This window comes from Molothrus ater, chromosome 1 (assembly GCF_012460135.2).
Source record: "Molothrus ater isolate BHLD 08-10-18 breed brown headed cowbird chromosome 1, BPBGC_Mater_1.1, whole genome shotgun sequence".
NCBI classification, from domain to species: Eukaryota; Metazoa; Chordata; class Aves; order Passeriformes; family Icteridae; genus Molothrus; species Molothrus ater.
In genome coordinates this window covers 22,174,229-22,196,250 of record NC_050478.2, presented here as the reverse complement: position 1 = coordinate 22,196,250, position 22,022 = coordinate 22,174,229, and the positions used below count along the sequence as shown (strand labels likewise).

General features: G+C 37.6%; 1 protein-coding gene across 8 annotated transcripts in view; it reads right to left on the bottom strand.

Annotated features, from left to right (window-relative positions):
- The window catches only part of ADAM22 (ADAM metallopeptidase domain 22), a 131,569-nt gene that overhangs the window by 35,005 nt on the left and 74,542 nt on the right, over positions 1 to 22,022 (bottom strand). For all 8 annotated transcript variants that reach the window (XM_054515060.1, XM_036403793.2, XM_036403809.2 and 5 more), the window contains exons 6-17: positions 21,375 to 21,438; positions 20,658 to 20,727; positions 15,447 to 15,517; positions 14,895 to 14,969; positions 12,726 to 12,797; positions 11,561 to 11,727; positions 9,574 to 9,658; positions 9,055 to 9,145; positions 7,181 to 7,232; positions 5,207 to 5,306; positions 2,369 to 2,440; positions 1,834 to 1,926 (exon numbers count right to left, since the gene is read on the bottom strand). In XM_054515060.1, coding sequence (XP_054371035.1) covers positions 1,834 to 1,926; positions 2,369 to 2,440; positions 5,207 to 5,306; positions 7,181 to 7,232; positions 9,055 to 9,145; positions 9,574 to 9,658; positions 11,561 to 11,727; positions 12,726 to 12,797; positions 14,895 to 14,969; positions 15,447 to 15,517; positions 20,658 to 20,727; positions 21,375 to 21,438 — 1,012 coding nt within the window. The remainder of the gene's footprint in view (positions 1 to 1,833; positions 1,927 to 2,368; positions 2,441 to 5,206; positions 5,307 to 7,180; positions 7,233 to 9,054; positions 9,146 to 9,573; positions 9,659 to 11,560; positions 11,728 to 12,725; positions 12,798 to 14,894; positions 14,970 to 15,446; positions 15,518 to 20,657; positions 20,728 to 21,374; positions 21,439 to 22,022) is intronic.

The window sequence follows — 22,022 nt, the reverse complement described above, 5'->3', positions numbered from 1 at the left end:
GGAACTATTAATAAATGTACTGAATTCTGTACAGTTTGACACTCTTTTCTAAGGGACTGGATATTTAACAATGAAAAGTGTACCAGTGACCTAATATAGACATTTTGGCTAAAGAATTATGTGCTAAGTCTCAGGACCTGGAAAAGAAGGAAGACATTTAGGCAATTGTTAGTGCTTCCGGATATGGACATATTACAGACTCCTTATTTTTCCTCAGAGTTTTCTTAAGACTTTGATACACAGTTCATTTTGCAGGCTCGTGATATTTTTTTTTTTTTTTTTGAGATCTGCATGCACATACATTTTCGGGGGACATCTGCTATCTCCAAGCTGGTGTGAACAGCACAAATGTTGTCAGAGACACTACAGGATTCTGGGATGTATAATCACCATGTATTGCTTGCAACCCCTCCTTCACTCCTGCTTTCAGGCAGGATCTTACAGGGGAATGTAACCCCAAGTTTTGAAGCTATTATATAGTCTTTTGAGTTGTCCTGATAAACACACTAGTAAAATTCTACTTTTCTGTTCATTCACTCACCCTTGCCACTCTGAAAGGAGATAAACCCTTCTGTTATTTGCAAAAAAAAAGGTAGGTATACAAAAGCTTTGTTTTGTTCTGATAGTCTTTAATATGATGTCTATATGACTTGGATTCTTGAGCAAAATTTACCCACACTGGCAATCTGCTGATTATTTTTATTATTATTACATTTAAAAAAGGAATGTGCTTAGGGAAATGTGATCTGCTCCAGCATAATCTGTGCTTTTTCTTTTTTTAACATTAGGATGAGCACAAAGTCAAGAATGTGATCCACAGTTATTATTAATGATCCTCCTAAGGGAATGAAACCCGCAAATGTGCAGAGACAAAGATAAAAATATCACACATAGTACACCACAGTTTTAACTACATTAATACTAATTATCTTTATTACTAAATGAATACAAACAACCATTTGAAGTCACATTTAACAGGGCTCCCTTACAGCCACAATCTGGTTAAACCTCCTTTTACCATTTACTGATGCATCAAGAAGAATAACTTACAGTTTACACAGGGTTTGATTCCCTTTACTCAATGGGATTTCAGTCAGTTCAAACATGAGACACAGGCAGACCAAACTGAAACTGAAGTCAGGTGTCTTTTAGGCAAATCCTTCTGACTAATTCTGCTGGCTGTGCTTTTGTGTTTTTTACTCTATCCTTCCCTCAGACACTCTGCGGTATGATTTTCCCATTCAGTTTCATGGGGCAAACCCAGAGCAACACATATGGCATTGGGAGCATCACCTGGATAAGGATGTGCATGTTCACAGAGTGACAGAATGGTTGGGGTTGTGAGGGACCTTAAAGATCATCTAGCTCCAGCACCACTGCCATGGGCTGGAATACCCTCTACTTGCTCAAAAGACCCATCCAACCTGGCCTTGATCACTCCCAGGGATGGGCATCCACAGCTTCTTTAGGCAACTTGTTCCAGTGCCTCACCATCCTCACAGTGAAAAAATAAGGACATCTAACAAAACCTTTATGGTTAATTTATCCCTTCAGCAAAGATGTCTAATAAGATCTCATAGAACTTCAACCTGATTCAAACTTGTCTGAAACTGGAAGGATTCAATTTACCTCAGCATTTGATGACAGTCCCTGCCCCAAAAAGCCAAGCCTAAAAGACATAGTACAGCCTCAGAAAAATCAGATTTCAGCCAGGTTTAAAAGGTAAGCTTTCAGAAGAGTAATCACAAGGTCTGCAAGGGAAAATCCGTGTGCTGTAGTGCCTGCAGCCAGCAGGATGCATTCCCAGCAGGTTGTGAAGGTCACTGTCCTTACCCGGCACTTCCGACAGCAGAGCCCGTTGCTGCACTGGGAGCCCGCGGTCAGGGTGCAAGTATTGCAGCACTCTCCTCCTTCACTGGCACACTCCTGGGAACACACACACACACAAAACAAAATACATGGGGAAGGACATGAACCCCAAGCTCTTAATGCTTCTCATCTTAGCACGCTATCTGAATGGATTTTTATTCATTCTTTTAGCTACCTAGAGGCAGAAAAAGGCATTTGTGGAGCAAAAGACTTGTGAAGCATGAAACTGCTGCTTCCTGTGCATGATAGAAAATAATGTTTTTAAGTTCATATTGCCATTAAATACTAGCATCTTAGCACTGACAAGTGTTTCCATCTAGGAAAATGCTTTCTTTCATGTCTTTGAAGGTTTGATTTTGCACAGCCAGCTATTACTATGAATCCTTGGGCACGTGACCTTCACCCTGCTTGTCTTCCTCCACTTATCGTTACCAGCAGCAATGTGCAGCACCAACTCTCAGACAAATCTAGCTGCTAATTTAAAGTACATTGCACTTACCGCTATTGTCCCACAGTCACATTCCTCTCCATCTTCCACAAAGCCATTGCCACACTCTGGAGGATCCAGAAGCTGCATGGAAATTCAGAAATCAAAGGGCATGTCTCTTTTATGGGAATCATTGTCATATTTGCTCTGTGCAACATGGTTGTTAAGCTAGCACTCCAAATGGATTAACTGAAAAATAGTTTCCATGAATCAGGGAGACACAGAGTGACACAACACAAGTGAAGCATACAGAGAATGAGCACTCCTGAAAATTAATACAGCAATGCTGCCAACTCACATGGTATCTTCTATGCATAGATATGTCAGCTTTACATGCTGAACACTGCTGTAAATTCAGTTTGAGCAGAAGTTACAATGAAAAATAAAAGGTATGACAATATAGGGGAAAAAACTAAGGATATGACAATTTCATTATCTTCATAGCAGTTGCAATTGCTGTTGTTCTGGAGTTCAATGACAAGGCCTGAAAGGTTAAAGCCTGCACTGCAAATTCAGAAGTATTAGCCATAAGAAGTAGTCCTTTTATGTAGCTCAGAAATGCCTGGGAAGGGGTGATGCTCAGTTTCTTTGTCAGTTTTTGTTGCAGTTGGATTTTTCTTTCCATTTTCCTCTACCACACCTCTATCACAGTTGTGAACTTTTCCCAGTTTTCTGTAAGTATGTATTACACACAGGCAGATGTGCACAAGGAGTATTCCTGATGAGGCTTTCTCCCTTTCCTTTCAGCCTTCCCAGTGGACTGTAACTTAAAAGTTCAAAATCTTTATATTTGTATGCCATAACCTCTTCTAAGGGACACTGATATTCTGTTCGTTCCAGTTTAATTTTTCCTGTCTTCCTATAACTTTTAAAGGTAGTTCTTCTAAAAGCAAATAATTTTTTTCCTTTGGACATAGGAAAACATAATAGTAGCTTTTCTTACATAAATGAGAAGCCATTTAAGTGGGTCCCCAGACTAAAATTTTGCAGCTCAGCCTTCGAGTTCTCCAATTAAACTAGACCATTCCAAAAATCACTCTGCTCCTGAGCCATCTGCACAAGCACAGCATCGTACATGGTGTAGAGCATTTCTCAGCGGCTGCTGCCTTTCTGCCAGGAGCCCACAGGATGGAGCATCACCCCACCAACTTCACTGTGCCACCAACCACAGCCTGGCACAGGCTGATGTGTTATTATTACATCCCCTATTGAAATGGAAATTTGACTGCAGCATTCAGTGCATATGTAGAAGGTAACATAAAATGTATGCAAGCTTTTAGAATTATTAAAGAGTTATTAAAACTGCTTGTTTCCTATGTATTTTTCCAGACAGCTTAACTTCTTCAATATGTCTCGGTGTGCTGCACAACAGAAACAAAGAGACAGCAGTGACAGAGAATTCTGCCTTGAAATATTGGGCCAATTTGCTGCAGTACATAGGGACAGCTAAAAATGAAACTGAAGGAAAAAACCCAAACATTAAAAGCAAATTGGATAACCTTCCCCCAAAGTCATATCATTCATCCATTCATTTGAAAAGAGCATATGTTCAATCTGCTCCAGCAGCCATTGATGTAATTCTTGGGATTATAGCTGATCTAAGAGTGGAGTACTGCCAAACACTGCACCTTGTCACATTAGCTTTCCTTTATCTCATAATGCTTGAAATACAAAAACAAGTTTGTGTCTAACCACCCTTGCTAGGAAACACATCTTTGACAGCATTGTTAATTAGACAGACATCCATTGACAAAACCTTTAAACCAACCCAAACCACGATGCATAAAAGAGACTAAATCACCCTGGCTTCCACATCCAACTCACATTTCTGCATGTCATCCAAAAAAAAAAAAAAAACCCTAAAGTGCTGCCAAACTAAATTGAAAGGAGAGTAATTGGGGTTTTTTCCAACTGACAGATGTGTAAATGAACACAATCACTAAAATAAAACCAAGTAAGACACATCACACTATATAAACAATACACTCAGCAAGTAAATACATCCTCCAGTATTTCTCCACCTTTAATGGTATGGAAAAAAGCAAACTTCTAAAACTCAGGTACATTTTACATCTTATTAAAGAATTACAGTGCTTTCTCTCCACTTTTAATAATATACTCTTTCATCAAAAGAGACCTTTAAGAGATAAGCAGGCTCAGCTTGCCCAGATTTCATGTTTTCTCTTTCCTTCTTTAAGTTTTATTGAAATTCTGTGGTTGTCAGAAGATGCACTTTTTCTCACGTTCACCAGAAGGAACATGCATCACTCCTGAATTGAACTTTCTTATCTTTTACATCTGTGACCACTTCAGTTACCAGATAAGTCTTTTTTCCACATTGGACTGTCTTTCTGCCTTAACCTCTCTTCCTTCGCTTGTTGAAAGACAACCATTAAATACAGGTTAACATTAATTATATATAGAAAAGAGTCAAAATCATTATCCTGCTTGCTTTACATTTTAACACATGCTTCAGTAAATGGAGCATGTGGAGCATACTGGAACACTGCTGCAAATCCTGCATTGCAGACCTGTTGTAAATACAAAATTGTGTTGTATTCACAATATTCAGAACAAATTGTGTGAGGGATAATTCTCGATCAGAGGCTGTTGATTCTCTACTGGACATGAAACCACTTTATTAGAAATCTATTTAAAAGTAATTTCTAAACTACTATGAACTAAAATAATACTTACACCCATATGTTACCAGAATAGTTAGAATTTAGAGAGAACCAGAACTATCAAAACTAAAGGGTTTTTTTCCAACACTATAATTTTCATTCTTCTTGGTTTCATCAAAATTAGCAATAGAATAGAAATAATATTAAACATTAATGTAATGCTTACTTTGGTTGGTTTATTGAAAAGGCAGGCTCCACCTCCATTGTTTAAAAATTCATGATACTCTTCAATATCACACTCGGAGAACTTGCTTGGAAGATAGTACCTAACAAAATAAGTTAGAAGGATTACTTTCTCCAGTGCTTTTTACACTGTATTTTCTTTTTTCAAAACAGAAGAAATATAATGTTATCCTTCAGAAAAAGAATGAAAACAATGCTGTTCAGAATCAGAGTGACTATCTGTTTGTAAGTCTATCTGACTATTCTATTTCTTTCTATTTGAAAATCCTTCCAGTAAATAACAAGGAAATTTCAACAATGACACAAAGCTCATGGAATGTGAGAAGTCTAGAACATTTCACTAAGTTTTTACATGCCAAACAGCACAAATCTTATTACAGTGTGTAGTTAACACAAGCATGACTTGTTCCACTAACAGGCCTGATCTCAGAAATACATTTATTTCCTCCCATACAAACTGCAGGAGAAAAAGACAGCTTATAGCTTATTTCTCTCTAGGAGGAAATGGTTCCCCTGACCCACAGAGTTATGCCATTTTAAACATGCTTCTAGCAAACACCACCTAACATTTCAGCTTCCCTCTGTGTCATGTGTCCCACTCAGTAAACTTCAATTGAGTACAGAGTGCCCCTGAGGCACTGTGCCTCACCTAAAAACAATGTGATGCAGAGAATCTTTGCATGGATCCTTTTCACAAGGAAATAACTTTTCCCAAGGCAACAGCAGTGATCTTTATATTCAGGTCCATAGTCATGAAAGTACTTATGCTTCAAGGAGATTTTGGAGTCTCAAGGGCTTTCCTCTATCAGCTCACCACTGGATATAAAAATATTAGCCAAAGTGCTATCCTGCACTGCTGGGAGAGATAGCTTCCAAAACATAATTGGCTTTTTCCATCTGTAATGCTCATGAATTTGGTCTAAACACTAGAGAGGCTGTGGATTTCACTGAAGTTCAGCAATAAGCTAGGTAAATACAAGGCTTTTTCATGTACCAAATTATGTGAAAGGTTTGAACTTCAGATAAAGAATTTAAAGGCCCTAACATGGGAATTTATAACTTTTATAAGAATCAAAAACACCTCTCAGACTGGATTTTTAACTTGCCAAAAATCAGAAAAATCCTACCAGATGTGTTTTCAGGTATTCTAAGATGAAAAGGGCACACATTCACACTTTTAAAGAGGCTTGAATGAGACATACGTCTTTGCTCAAAATTTTTCTGACCACAAAGCTATTGTGAAAATTTTTGGATCCATTCAAAATTAATTAAAAACTGAGCCCTGTCTATATCTAAAACTAAACTAGACTAAAATGTAATTCATATGCATGATAAAAGACAGGCCTGTAATAAAAAGTGCTAGGGGTCTGAATATATTTCAGAAAGCATCAAATTTCATCCAGCAGCAAAAATTTGCTGATTCACCAGTCATTATGTTAAAATCTCCCCAGTGACACTACACATGGGTATGAACATATTCAGCCTCCAAGGGGGGCAGTTTTTCTAACAATAGCACACAAACTGTGCAATAAAAAATTGTAGAGATAGACAAAAGATTCCAACAAAAACACTGAAAATGAGGCATGCCTCAGAAATTTGATTATAGGATTTCAAGAATTAGGGTGTGTCATTGTTTCTACAACTCCATAGCAATCTTGCCTGAGAAAATAAGCTATGCCTGCTTCTGCTTCTCTGCAATGACCTGACTTGGCTGTTGAGCCTAGTGCTTTCCAAGTTAAATCAGCATTCACCAAAAATTCTCACATGCCCTTCTCATGAACTCACCCATTCCCACATTTCTTTGAAGGTGTTTCTGTATGGTATATACCTAAAACTTTACTTTCTGAAAACTGAGTCATCAAAAATATTCTGCTGAACCACAAAGAGAAAACTTTTCACACCTTTCCTTTATGTCACTGTATGAAAAACATGACTATTCTCTAGTGAAATATCTTACCCCATATCTCCCATTATGCATCCAGACCACATGTCCTCACACTTACATTCACCTGACAAAAAAAAAAAAAAAGATAAAATAAAAAGTTACATCTTGAGTCTTGTGAGTCCAAAATAATACTATTCTTTTCATAAAAAGCTCACTGTACTCAATTCCATTTCATATTTCCAGACAAGTTGGAAAGAATAATTTGCTGGTTTATTGCACACCTTAGTTTAAGTGTATCAGTGCACCTTGCCGAAATTTTTAAAAGCTCTACAGGATTCTGTGCAATCCTGAGCTTTGAAAATATGTCCTGTTTTTCTTTCCTTCTCTTAAAGGAAACTGCAGTGTTAGCCTTCTGCAGTTGCAAATCATGAGTCAGCTTTCTCATCCCCTGTGTGATGATACTCATTTCCCAAACTTTCAGAGTTAATAAAAAAGAATCATTTTACTTTTTTACTTTTTTTATTTTTAGTTCTCTTCTTTGACTGTGATAACATGATTGAAAATCTTCCCTTGGAAAACCCCAAACAATAATTCAGACCAAAAAGAAGCATGGAATGATCAATGAACACAAGGTAGTACAGCAGGATCTATCAGCTTCTTCCTCTGCTCTCCCTCCCTTCCCTGCCTGCCTCCCTTCCCCATGAAACTCCCTTCTGCCCTGCCAGCTGGGATCACTTTGCTCTGGTCTCAATTCTCCTCTCTCAAAGCTGTGTCTTGCTTTAATCTCAGTAGAAATGTTTTCCACTTGCACGTTCCATAATTTCTTTTACTGTACACATGAACATCCGTTTATTGCTTCCACTTTAAAAGTACAATTAGAAAGGAAACAAAGCTCTAAGGACTGCATTCTCCTCTCTCCCTACCAAAACAGTGTCCTGCCCTTCTCAGCCACAAAGAAAGGCAGTCACCACTATTATAATTTTCACTTTTACCCTGCCCTTACCTCCACTCAAAAATATGTGGCTGGAAAATGAATACTGAACACGCCTGTAGGATAAAGCATCAGTCCTACATTTCTGAATATTTTTAAAAATGGTATTGCATAATCTGCACAAAACCCCTTTAAATGCAGCTGTCTCTCTGCATTATATATTGTCTTTACAATGCCTGAAAAAAAAAATCCACTAATCAATAGAGTAATTTATCTTTTAAAATGCAGGCCACATAAGCACACCCAATCCAGTAAGTCCACACTCCAGTTAATTATCTAAATTGTTTCATAACTCTATTTTTATTTTAATCATATCAGGCTAGGACTTCATATAACATGGAAGCAGGAAGGCCAGCTGCTTGTTGTGGGCACAATGGTGGAGATCAAAGCATTGCAAGTAAACAGGGATAACTAAGGAGCTGAATACAAAGGTAACAGCAGAGAAATGGTAGCAGTAGGGTAGCAAGTACTGGATATTTGGGTAATCTACCCGAGAAACAGGGGATTTGGGTAATCTATAAGAGGAAATCAATCGAGGAAAACAGATAATAAATTGTATTGTTTGAACTGTTCTATGTAACAGTACTGAGGAGGCTCCTCATTATACCCTGATCTAATAATGTATATTCCCACCCTTGTGTCATAAGATGGCAGCCATTTGGTCTGTGGGTGGGACACCAGTCTCCCTGAAATGAATGGGAGTGGCAGGCACCTTTATGGTCTCTTTTGGATGAAATGGTGACACCACTGCTATCAGGAATTACAAGCAGGGGAATACTAGAGCATTCAAGTAAAGTTAGTATGTCAGACCCTTCTCATGTTACTGCAAGAAATAAAAATATTTCAATATTGTGAGAAATGGAAGGAAAAAGTATATATCAGAAAGACACTGATAAGATCCTCCACCTTTTAAGATTTTTCTCTTGAGACAAAGTGGAAAAGCAAATAAAATTACCACTTAGAAGTTTTCTTCTGTCTGAGAAAATGCCAATATTTTGGGCCAAGGTCTGTGCCAGGGTAACTGCCATTAAGTCCGGCTTTCCAAACTGAAAGAAACAAGCAAGGTGGGGAAAGTAATCAGTAACACACAGGTATCTCTGATTCAAGTGAAGCTTTTTTCATATCAAGGCAAAAAATGCAAAATCAGATACACAGCCTTAGAATTCTTACTGCAGGGTAGCTAGATGAAAATTAAACACTGGCTTATAGACAAGCTAAGTAAGAGAAAGTCTGTTTCTCTCTTGGCACTGTGGCTAGAAACATGAATGACAGGATATTGCAGAATTTGCTTAAAATTTGAAGTGTATTGACTTTATTCACTCATCACTCCTCATCGAAGTGTCCCTTCTATAGAGCTGCAGTAAGAGTCTACATCAGCAAAAAAGCAAAATATTTTGAGGAACATGTCTGCACTAATAAATTCCCTGCAGATAAATTTTCACCACTTTTTGTTCATACCAGTATGCCCACCTACCTCATTCACACCTCCGCCTTTAAGCAAGGAGCAGATTCCCCCAGTGTGGGCTACACCACTTCGACTGCTCTGAAATCGACTCCCCCTTTGACAAAAACAAAAACAAAAAGAAGTTTACCCTGCTCAGCCCATGAGTTTTGCACCTGCCTATTCCAGTATCTCCCTTGTGATTTCCAAATGGCATTTGCAAATGCTGGATGCCACCACTACACTGCAAATTATGCAAAAACAAATGGGAAAAACAGATAACCACTCAGAAACCTCACATGACAGGTTATCTCCAGAAAACTTATACCATCTTCCCTCCTCCTTTTCAGAATACCTAATATAGGAAGAAGGGGACTATTTTGCCAAACCATCTGGATCTGCCCAGCCTCTTGTTTCTTGACATTCTACTGCAGTGAGTGCTTTCTGCTGGCACATGCTTCAGGCAGAGTTCAGGAGAGGCCACCATGCCCCCAATGCACGGGACTAGTGAAACAACACGTGTCTAATTGGGCAGTGCTGATGTGGTAAAACTCAAGGGGAGAGGCACTAGCAGAAGATGCAGAGGTAGCTGAAAACTCCCTGGAATTACTGCCAATCTCATCCAAGGAGCAGATGTACTCTGAGCCCAAATCTAATAATCTCTTTGACCATATCAGCATGAATGACTGCCAGTTACTGGAGACAAAATATACTCTGCACCACCTGAGAGTACTGATCATCCGGCAAATTGTTTTTCTCAGGTGAGAGGAGAAAAATATCAAGAAGGGTCACAGTGGGCTAACTGTGGAAGCTCATTTGTAACCACTCTACCATCACACAGCTACCCCCCCCCTCCCAGCTTAGCTGTGTTTCACTCACAGACACAATTTCAGAAACTGCTGTTTCTAAACAATCTATGAATGCAATACCACAATAACCACTGGTGGTGGTGCTATGGATAGCACTGGAATTAGCATTGCAGTGGTATCCAGAGTCCCAAGCACAGGCCAAATCAGATTTTCTTTTGTCCTAGTCAATACACACACATTCACAAGAACCAGACTTCCCCCTCAAAGAATTTACAATGTCACCAGAGAAATTACAAAAAGGATATGAGAAAACCTGATTCCCATTTAAGAGATGAGGATCTGAGACACAGAGAAACCAACATCTGCAAGCATCACTCTGCAGATCTAACTAGCTTTCTTAAAGGCAGAAATCAGTGGTAGTAATTAGGTACATGCAAAAATTCTGAGGGTGGATACCGGGCTTGTGTATCCTGGAACCCTACTGAAGTCATGTGAAGTGAGGTGTTTAGGTTAAGTTTATTCTTACAGTCTCCTAAAACAGTCAGCAGAGAGAAAAAAGGACTCCAACAGAGATATTCATCTGGCATGTTGAGTATGGATCGAAAATCTCAGCCACATATCTCTCCTCTATTTTTGTACATATATTTTATTATATCAATCTTATTTTCAAAACAATTAAGGTACTTAGAGAAAATAACATTCTTCTCAGTTTAGTATTCTTGTAGCTCAAATGTCTTGGGAGAACAAACTGTTTTGAGGATCTGAATCACTTCAGTAATCCTGCAGCATGCAGGTCATTCAACAAAGTAAAACAGGCCATAGTGCACTTCAGCAGAAAACCTCATTGGTTTCAAAACCAATGTTCTGCCTTTAAATAATCCATGCTCTACTGCTGAAGAAGTCAACCTCTGAGGTGGAACCATTCAGATAGCTGCACTTGTGGAGTAGGTGGTTGCACAGAATAACAAAGGATTACAGCACATGTAGCTCAGGCTTAGTATGTTAAAACTAAAATAAGAGTCAAACCTCTAGTTGCACTGGCAGGCAGTTTGTGAATTAATTTTTTTCCCACCTCCCCATCTGAAACTTTATTTTCTGAATTATTGTGGATTACACACACAACAGAAAGGAGATGCATCAGCCACTTGTGAGAAGCAACCCCCAAGGAAAGAAAAAACCCCAGTAATATAACATCACACAAGGTTACGTACGAAAAAAGGTGAACTGCGTCACTTTTCTCTCTGATAAAATCCCTCCTATATTTCATAAACTCACGTAGAGTCACCAAGGGGTTTTCAGATATGGTGAACTTGTTATCAGTAGCCCAGGTTTCCATGGCAACCAATACTATCCTGGTGTTAAGTTGTTCTTTATATATCTAGTACATTAACAGAATGAACAAATATATTATGTCAAATAGAACAAAGATGACGTTTACCCCTTTTTTTAATAGCTTGCATTTTTACATAACTAAATATTTAGCTTATTCTAGCACATTTTGCATTCTTGTAGGTGATTTTATCTCCCTTAAAACATAACATAAAAACCAGGTAAAAGCAAAATTTTAGGCTTAATTTTTCAATAAGTTCTCTTAGCCTACACAGATAGAGGTACATAGAAGAAAAATGTGATTTTTGAAAAATTACTACATTCAAAATAGTTCAAAGATTTGAATTTGATGGGTCTTTTATAACAGCCAGCTCATCCAATGACACACAAGGGCCCTTTTATGAGGAATAATGATCTATAAAGCCATAATTTTTCTCTGTTATATATGTCTACAGGAGTATTTCAACTCCTGCTGGCTGAATCACAAAAAAAGAGACATCCTTTCAACGCTGTGTTAACACTCTACACCAAATACTTTCAAGCATTTTCTTCTTCTAGGAATACTTTTCTTTTTCTAATACTTTGCTGTGGGGAGGTGCAAGAGCCAGCAGCTCGTCTGATTTATCATATAAATACAATCCACATAGTTCACCTGTATGTCCCTATTCTAATTTATTTATTCAAGTGCACTTTTTTTGGAGAAATTTTAATGCATTAGAATTTCAGATTGTCTTTTGGGTTTAAAGTTGTCAAAACAGGGATCCTGTGCTAGAAATCGTCATATCTAAGGTGCTCTTTAAAACTCAGACTCAAGGGACCAATCTAGCAGGATACTTAAATGTTTAAAGCCACAAAATAAAATCCCTCTGACGCTTTATGTTAGACAAAGCCTCTAGAGGTGAATGATTGTGGTTCTAGATGAAAATTTGCAATCTTCACATACATCATTATTGTTACACCATCAATTGACAACTCCTACATCTATCATCAGGAGAATCTTATGGCTCATCTCACATGTAAAAGAACATATAGCTGATTGATACTTACCAAATCAGCCATGTTCACAACTGATTTAGCATAGCTGTTGGTATGGCCGACTGACAAGCGGTGCTTTTTACACTGTGAAAAAAGCACAGACAGTAACGGGTTCAGATTCAGAAAAACAAAGTCCATTGCCAAAACACCATGAAGTACAAAGCAATTATATCAACAATAAAGCCCCTGCACAAGATTTTATCTCTTGTGTTGAGTGTAATGTTCATAACCAATAGTAGAAAATTGCTCAGAAATGCATATTACTGATATACTTTACAACAGCTGTTGTGAGGATGTATGAATTCTTCTTTAGAAAATACCCTAGAATATTTACTGGAAAATTATATAAGAACAGTAACATTCTGTTACTCTCTTCATTATCATTATTGTTGCCAATTTTAAAATTAATCACAAATGCCATTGAAGAAATTAGCAACAAAAATTTCCATAGCTGAGACTCCTTAAGATGTACTATCCCAAAAGTGCCTGCATCTGTGTTCTAATCTATCAGACTCCCTTTTGTTGCAATTTTCTCTCTTAAGCTGTTTTCTGGTTTTCCTCTTGTATAGTTGCACACTCTATAAAGCCACAGTAACTGGTTCAAACCACTTCAGTGATCAGACTCCAATGGCACCTTTACTGAAATTTGTAATGCAGTGTTATAAAAATGGCACTAGAAATAGCTGTCCAGGTACTCCTATTTGCAGAAAAAAAACCAGTTATGAATGAGCATCATGGGCATGAAAGTCACAGTATCTCAGAACAATTTAAGAGAAAGTGTACAAGATTTTCAGAAATGTTTTGCCCTCTTGTGCCCCATGATGCTTGATTTGGAATGAAAATTGTCCATATTTTCTGGAAGTTAGGATCTTTTAGTGGGCAAAAAGTTTTCCACAGCTAGAGCATAGGACAGGCATCCTTTCAAGCAGAAATGGGGGGGGGGGGGGGGGGAACCACCAAAACCAAGGAAGTTAAGCCCACAGCAAATTATATTTCCTTCTCACAGGAGGAAATTATTTGGCTTCTTTGATCACTGGCACTCACCTCAGAGAATAAACTCCTAATTGGACTGACTCTTGCTGTGATTAGACAAAATTAGGAAACATTGTCCTTGAAGAAAATATGCCTGAACAGATAGGAGGATCCCAAAGGAAATGTTGTAGCTTCAGGTCTTTAGGATCAAGCACAGTTGCACTGATTTAAGGAATTTTCATCCAAAATTATTAATTTTAATCCAAGAATTTATTCCTGTGTTCCCCAAACTGAGCTGGTGGAGGAGTACACTGTCTAAGGGCAGAGGCACACTTTTTGTACACTTGTATGCTCTCATGTCTATTTTTGCTAATTCGGGTAATGCATGAGAGAATTGCTGCACATTACAGAAGAAGTAGACAAGATTTATAGAAATATTTTGATTTTAAGGCCATAAGGGACCATAAAAACATCTAATGTCACCAGTTGTATGAGCAGTGCCAGGCTGAACTTTATCCAGTTACATCAAGAGGAAATCCATTGTGTTTGAAGCTACCTTTGAAAACTGCAAGTGATGAAGAATTTGCCATTTCCTTTGATATTTCCTTCATTAAATGCTTAATAAATCATCTTCACTGACATAAATCTGTGTTTTTTCCCACTTGAATGAGTCTGGCTTTTCTTCAATACACTGTTATTCTGTGTCTTCCACCATGTTAAAAACCCCATTGTATTCTCCCAGAGAAAGTATAAAAGTTTAACAAAATCATTTTCTCTACATTGATTGGGACATATAAAAAAAAAATCTGGTCACTGTTAATCTCCCCATTCTCACCAGCTGCTGCACAATTGAAATAACTGCACTATGGATTGCTGAGTGCCTGTAGCTAAGAGAAATGCTCAGGAAAGACAGAAAGAAAATCATGAGCTTAAGTCACACTGACATTTTTTTAATTTCTGACCCTTCTTTCTGATCCTCAGGTCTAGTTGCATTCTTGGTGAAATTAACTTGCAAAAATTCAAAACCAATTTCATCAATGGTTAATGAAACCATAATTTCTTCTATTAAGGACATAATGAATTTATTCCAGCCTTTATTTCTTAATTGTTATGTTATGTATTTCTTTATTGTTCTTTATTGTTATGCTCTCTAGATAAATTAAGACAATTTGATGCCAATTGTAAGATGTTGAAATGTGTCAGTCTTACCATTAGATGATCATTTACAATCATCAACTCAATGTATTTTGTTTCCTCTTCAACTTTACGTGGGATCTGACGAACCTATGGAGAGAATGTAACTTAGAGTCTAACAATACAGAGTGTAACTGGTAATAAACATCTGCACTTAGTGGCTTCCCTACTTTAATAAAGAGAATGAAGTCTCTGTTTAGAATATTTATTTTGAAATAAAATAAAGTGAGATAAAATAGTTACTTGTCACTAGTACAACATAAAAAAATCTATAGGTGTTATTATGGGAGTTTCTGATAAAACTATACTCAAATTTATTTTATCTACTTTTTCATTTGCCATATAGCAGTATTTAAAAATTTCCTTATTCTTCAGGGAGGCAGTGTCCAAGAGAACTCATCAATGTTTACCTTACATTAGATACCCCTTTTTGTATTAGCTGTATTGATATAGAGATCTCATGCCAAATCAGCAGGAGCAGCAGGACTCCATCTGGACAAATTAACTCAGCAGACATGAAACAAACTTGATGGCATGTTCCTTATAAACAAGCATATTGGCACATACCTGCCTTTTCCTTCTTTTGTGTCTTGGCCTTACAACAAAATTCTGCGATGTAGTATTCGTCTGCCAGAATTCTAAGCAGAAAACACAGACAAATACATGGAATATTTACAAAAATATAGCCCAGCAATTAGTGACCCTGATGCAACATGACAGTAGTATGGCATTCTTCAGCACTTCAGATGCAGCAACAACTCATTTTTTCAAGTTTCCAGCTAGAAGGGAGGCAAGACTACAGATGCTTCCCAGTAACAGGGCTCTTATTAAAAACTCTACTAGTGATAATCTGGGTCTGTTGAAACAGATGATCTGTGGGTGTCACGCTTCAGAAAGCACAGCAGATGTTCTATGCCAAAACTTCACCAATACTGGGCATGAAATATTATTAGCATAGTGCTTCCATGGAGTGAATCACATTTTCAGGAATTCAGCAGACATTCACAGAGCTCTTGCAATAGCTACCTAAATTAATAAGAAGAGCATGGAAGGCAGAATTAATGCTTTAAGACGATTACATTCACAAAGTAAAATACGTCAGAGTTGGGAGAAACCTTACAGGATTTTGGCAATGCTCACTTACCAATACAATGTTCCTCCTTGCTAATCCCTCTATGTCTTTAACTTCTTAAATCTCTAATCATAAGCATCAAGTAGTTTATTCTTTTGCCAAAGCCTTTTCACCAAATCTATTACTAGCCCCTTGTGGAAAAGGACACATCATAAACTAAGCAGAAGATAACACTTGCTCTCACCCTTTTAAATGTCCAAGAACTAATTTTCCATCTTTAATTTTAGATTCATAGTGTCTGCCTCTCTTTTCTCTATACAAAATAAACCTCTTTCCATATCTTGTATAAATGTGTTTGCTATTCACATAACCCCAAGAAGATCTTTTTGATTCATGCAAACTAAATGTTTTCAGTTTCTTAGTTTGTAATAATGTCTTTCTCCTTTCACTGCTTTCCCTCTTTTGTGCTTTCTCCAGCTTTGGACATCCTTTCAGTTTCAAGGAGCTGAAAACTTCTTTCAGTGTTTCAGTGATTTTGCCAGTCCTGCAAAGAAGTAAATAGTCCTATAGTGTTTATAGGACATCCCTATAGTGCTATAGGATTGATGGAGCTGTGTAAATTAAGGGACTTAATTTAGTTCACAAATTAATTTTGTACACAAGTTGTGTACAAAGTTCACATACCTTTGTACACAACTTCCGCTTGTTTTACAAATTCCTGGCCAGTTCAGTTTTGCTGGTGAGACAGGTATGTTTCTCACAGCTTCATTTCCTGCTGTACATTAATTGTACAATTTCTGCATGAGGTTCAAAAATAGGATTAAAAAACCATGCTGATAGGAATTTGACCGGGCTGCCATATCAGCAAAATCTTAAAACACAAAGCTGAGTTGCCCGTCTGACAAGACAATGCCAGACCTAAGTGATAATCTTAACAAAAAGTGGCAAATTACTAATAAGGCAAAGCAGGAAAACAAAGCATGACTAACTGGTATTGTCTTGGGTAAATGAGGGACTATGGTGTCATTTTGGTATGTGAGGTTTGCAGATACCTTTTCACAGAGCAACCTAGACAATCACAGGCTCTCTGCTTAAAAATGTTTTCATGGTTACACCAATGCACTTGAGGACTTCCTTTAGAAAAATGACCAAGGGTAAATTAAATCACACCCAAGCTCCTTATATATTGCTTAAAGACCTGCAGACTCTTGAGCTTTCAATGATGAGAAACTAGATCTTGGAAACCTTTTAAAATGTTTTTGATTATGCTTTATGTATGTTAATTAGTTTAGACTCTGTTCTAGTGCCACATAACTGGATCTCAACCTGTCATTTTTGATTTTATAACATGTTTAATGAAACTGGTAAAATAACACTTTTCAATCAATAAAATAATAATTTACAGTATGGATATAGAGTCCCAGATAGCTTTACCAGCAAATGTGCTTATTTCCCTCACAATCAGAAGTCAGTCATCTCTAAGGGAAATGATGCAGCCATTACCATTAACACACATTAACAGTGCCTTATAACTCACAAGATGGATAAATGCACACAGGTTGCATTTCCAGCCAAAGACCCTCAGGCAAAAGAACACAACCAGCAAAACCACAGGGAATGTTGATAGTTGAGAGAGCCTAGCAGATATTTTGATGGGAATATATTACCACAAAAAATGTAATGAAGACTCACAAAATCATAGGATCATTTTGATTGGAAAAAAGTTGCTAAAATCAAGTCCAACCATAAATCTAATACTGCCAAGTCCCACTAAATCATCTTCCTAAGTGCTCTATCTACATATTTTTCATGTGATCCCCAAAGAAAAGGACATCTGTTATGTATTATTTGAAAAACAGCACCTTTGATAACATATTGTTATCTAAAACCGTGCCAGGGCACTGTAGATCTCAACAGAGATTGTGAGAAAAAACAGTCTGGTAAATACAAGGTCAAATGCTCTAAGTGTGCCAAGTCATCTGCCCAAGCTTCCTTATTTAAAATCCTCATTATTCCTCAGACCATTGCAAAGTACAGTAAAATAAATTCTTTTCTGCAACAGCTTGTGGGTTTTCTTTATAATACCCAGCAAAAGAATGTGTAAAGTACATTGCTATTTAACTGGGATAGAATAGTGTGTGCTTTTACTATCGCTGATACTGAGTAATCCCCACCACTTGAACTTTTTCCCTTTCTAACACCAGTATTGAAACTGGTGTTCTATCCAGCTCATTCCTAATGCAGTGGAAATGCTGAGTGGAAATCTTACCTTATATACACAGTCTTCTAAAGATAAGAGGAGAAAAATCTTGACTTCAGGAAAAATCTCCTTAGGCCAGTCAAATTGATAAATTGTGAGAGTAGCATGATGATATATGCCAGCACAGTGCTTGCTACTGCTAATAATAATTTTGTTGTAGTACTTTCAAAAAATCAATCACAACAATACTGGTAGCAATTAACTGTAAATGTTAATTAAAGAAAAAAAAGTCAAGTCAAGACAGCAGTCTGACCTCTCCAGACTGGCAGGGAAGAAACAGAGATACTGGTGGAGCTCTCATCCTCTGAAGCTGTGACTGTCATCTGGAGAATGACTTACAGGCAGAGATAAATTGAATAATCACAGACAAAGAAAAATTGTGGGTTTCCTAATGAGGATATAATAGTATACATGTACTGTAATTTTCACTACAAACATCAGAAGCACCTTTTCAAACAATTTTACAAAAACAAGTATGAGTATGTGGGAGAGTAGACTATGTATTAGAGTCTATTTCTCCATACATGGGACCCTAAACATGAAGTGATGGAAGATTAGCACCCTGTACCTCTCATCCACATTACAAATACTTGCACACCTGAGAAGACTAGCACTCTGCAAGTGAATTTCCTTTTTAACCTTTTCTACAGTCCTGTGATTCTAATTCAATCTAGATGGCAACATGTTCCATTATGTCATGTGCTGGGCTTTGTACAGCAAAGCCAGCAACTATTTATTTGTTATCTGTAGTAAAATCAAAACTGTACAAGCATGTCTGGATTTTTGTGGGAAAACAAACAAAACAAGACCATGAAGCCCTAGTTTGACATTTTTTTGAAAATCAAGAAGCTTTGGTGGAGGTGAAACTGGAGCATTTACTTGCAATTAATCTCTTTCCATAATTTTAAAAGCAGAAAACAATTTTATTCCATAATCTTGAAAACATAAAATTCACTATTAGGAAATCTTATAAAACAGCTTATAGATAGTAAGTACCAACACTAGCAGTGTCTTAGTTTAACAGCCTGAGATAGAAGATTTGTTTTAAACTCAGCATTGGTTACATTATTTCCCATCTTTTTAGTTATATGTCCTCAAGAAAATGTGATAAATGATGCACTCTATTATTTGGCCTTATGTTCAATAAATTGCTCTCATTACACTATCATCTCTGCAAGCACAGCTAGTAAGCATGCTATGGTGTGTAAGGTGCAGGTACACAGGGAGTTTTGTGGCACAGAAGTCAATGCCTTGCACAAAAGTCATGAGCCTTTTGTGCTCATCTCCCTCCATCCCAACATTGCCTGTACCTTGCCTGGGCAACCATCATCCCAGGACAGGTGGCACCAAGCTGGGACACTGCTTTTCTTTGGATTCAGATTCCTTCTTCAGAACTGAAATTAAGGCAACCAGATTGTAGCAAGTTCCTTTTTTTTCTTCTTTTCTCATTACCTCCCTGAATGATTCTACTTTGCTTAACAACTGGCAAACCTGCACAGACTGCGCTCCAGGGATGGACCCATCTGCGTGCAGTACTTAGAACTTCAGGATCTCAGATCCAAATGCTACCATAGGACAAATAGTTTGCAACAAGAGAACCAAACATCTGTAACTCTCCTGAAGAAATCAGACTGGAGGTGGTTTCCACCAAAATGTCAGTGTCTACAAAGGACAGTTATGTTTATCTAGGATATGCATTGTAGGGCAGGAAAACACTTCTGTAACAAATCCTTGATAGAATGGGGATATGTCACAAATACTGCAATTTTAGCTTCAATTAACAAGCCAACCTCTCAGATGAAAACACATTTAAAAAAAAAAAACAACTTTCTCCCTCCACACACAATATGGGCATTCATCACTACAAGCACTTGAAACCACTTCTGCCTCCAAATTCATCTGCACTGAAACTCATGGCCCTCATCATAGCCAGCACTGTGAAAGATGCTGATGGGACTGGAGATCACAGTCACTGAGCAGAAGAGACATTGGGCAATTTCTTGTCTCCCAGGCTTATGCTCACTCCATGGTACTCACCCTGTACCTCAAAACCAGAAAAACCCATGAAGAGTTATCAACCACCATCAAGGTGGTGTTAATTTTCATCACCTCTAGGCTACCTCAGTCCTTTCCTCTCTACAGCTACCAGCACATAATTCAGCCCACAGACCACATGACCTGTTAAGAAAAACACATATCACAATGTGAAGGTCTAGGAGAGATTTCATTCATTAGATTCAGAATTTTTTCATCACTTCAGATTCTTTTCCTGTGCTTTCACTGTTTCAAAATGGGGTTTTTTCAATGGGTTTTTTTTTTATTTGGCTAAAAAAAATATATATATACCAAAACAATATACTCTCAGAAGATGATCTATCAAATATAGTCAACAAATTTGGCCTTAGAATAAAACACTCAATAAGTCATGAATACTAAAAAATCATACCAGATGGCAGGTCGACTGAAGGAAATTCAAACAACTTGGATTTGTAAACAGAGTGGAAATGGAAGTCATCCTGAAATAGTAAATAATTGCCCATATTACATCAGGAAAAATTAATCCATCTCATGAGCATTAAACAGACAATTCCAAAGGTTCTTGTTACCCAACACATACCCCAGAGAACATGCAAGTTGCAAAGCACCATTGCTCTACATTCTTCTTTTCCCAACTGCAATGTGATTGCTAATGCCACATTTAATCACCTTTCACATCTGAGTACCTCAAACACAGAGGCAGAGCACACAGAGCTAGGCCTAAATTGGGCTCCCAGAGCTGCTCAGGGAGAGGCAATGAAAAGTCCCAGGAGCTGCTGAACTGGAGTCAAGGAAGAACCAGGAGGAGAGTGACATAATAAACCCAGAGCAGGAAGTGCCAGGGAAGGGCACTGGGCACTCACAGGCTCCAAGGGAGCCTCCTCTAGTGCTGCAGTGCTCTACTGCCAAGAGCTACAGAGCACACACATATAGACACATCACTGTCTAATGACAGTGCAGGTCTTTTTGCAGGTCTGCTTTTGTCTGTGAAGATGGAGTTTCACATTCAAGGTAAATAAATTGGGAATGAGGGGATGACCCTTTGCTCCCACAGCCTTATGCCTATCCGGTACCCATGGATGACTACTCAAGAAAACACAGCTGGACTACTGTAAATTCTACTTACATCTGAAGTGTAGTTTTCATCTGGTTCAATAAGGTAAGTATGATTTCCATCATAGAACATCCCACTGTCAAGGGCAGGAAATGTAAATACAGATTTAATAAAGAAACACTAGTGCAACATGGAAGTAACTTCTTAAAGTTAATATATTTTAAAAATTTAAATATTTGGGAAAGGAAGTTTAAAATAGTTTCAGGAACTGAATGCAATTCTGGATCAATCTTTTTGTTTCTTCACTTTTCTTCTTCACAGGAGAAAGATTTTCTCCTGTGGTGAAGCAGACTTCTTTCTTCCACAAACCTTCTCTACAACACACACAAACACAAATGGACTAATTTAACCAACTGAAAATCCAGTTCAAAGCCCCCACTCCAATGCAGGAGATATTTATCTGCAACAGATAATAAGGGACCTGTCTTTAGGAACACATATTTGGAACATATGCATAGCTTTCCCCAAATAAAAGTGGTATTGAATGGAATTTAATTATGCTTAGGTTTTAATGAGTCTTTATTAACTCTTTCCTCAGCATTTCATTTAAAGAAAGTGTTGATACAAATATTACTCCATAAGAGGAGAAAAACAAATGTTATTTCTTAAATCAATACATCTGATCTTCAACCAAACTAGAATATTTTTAAGTAACTTTTC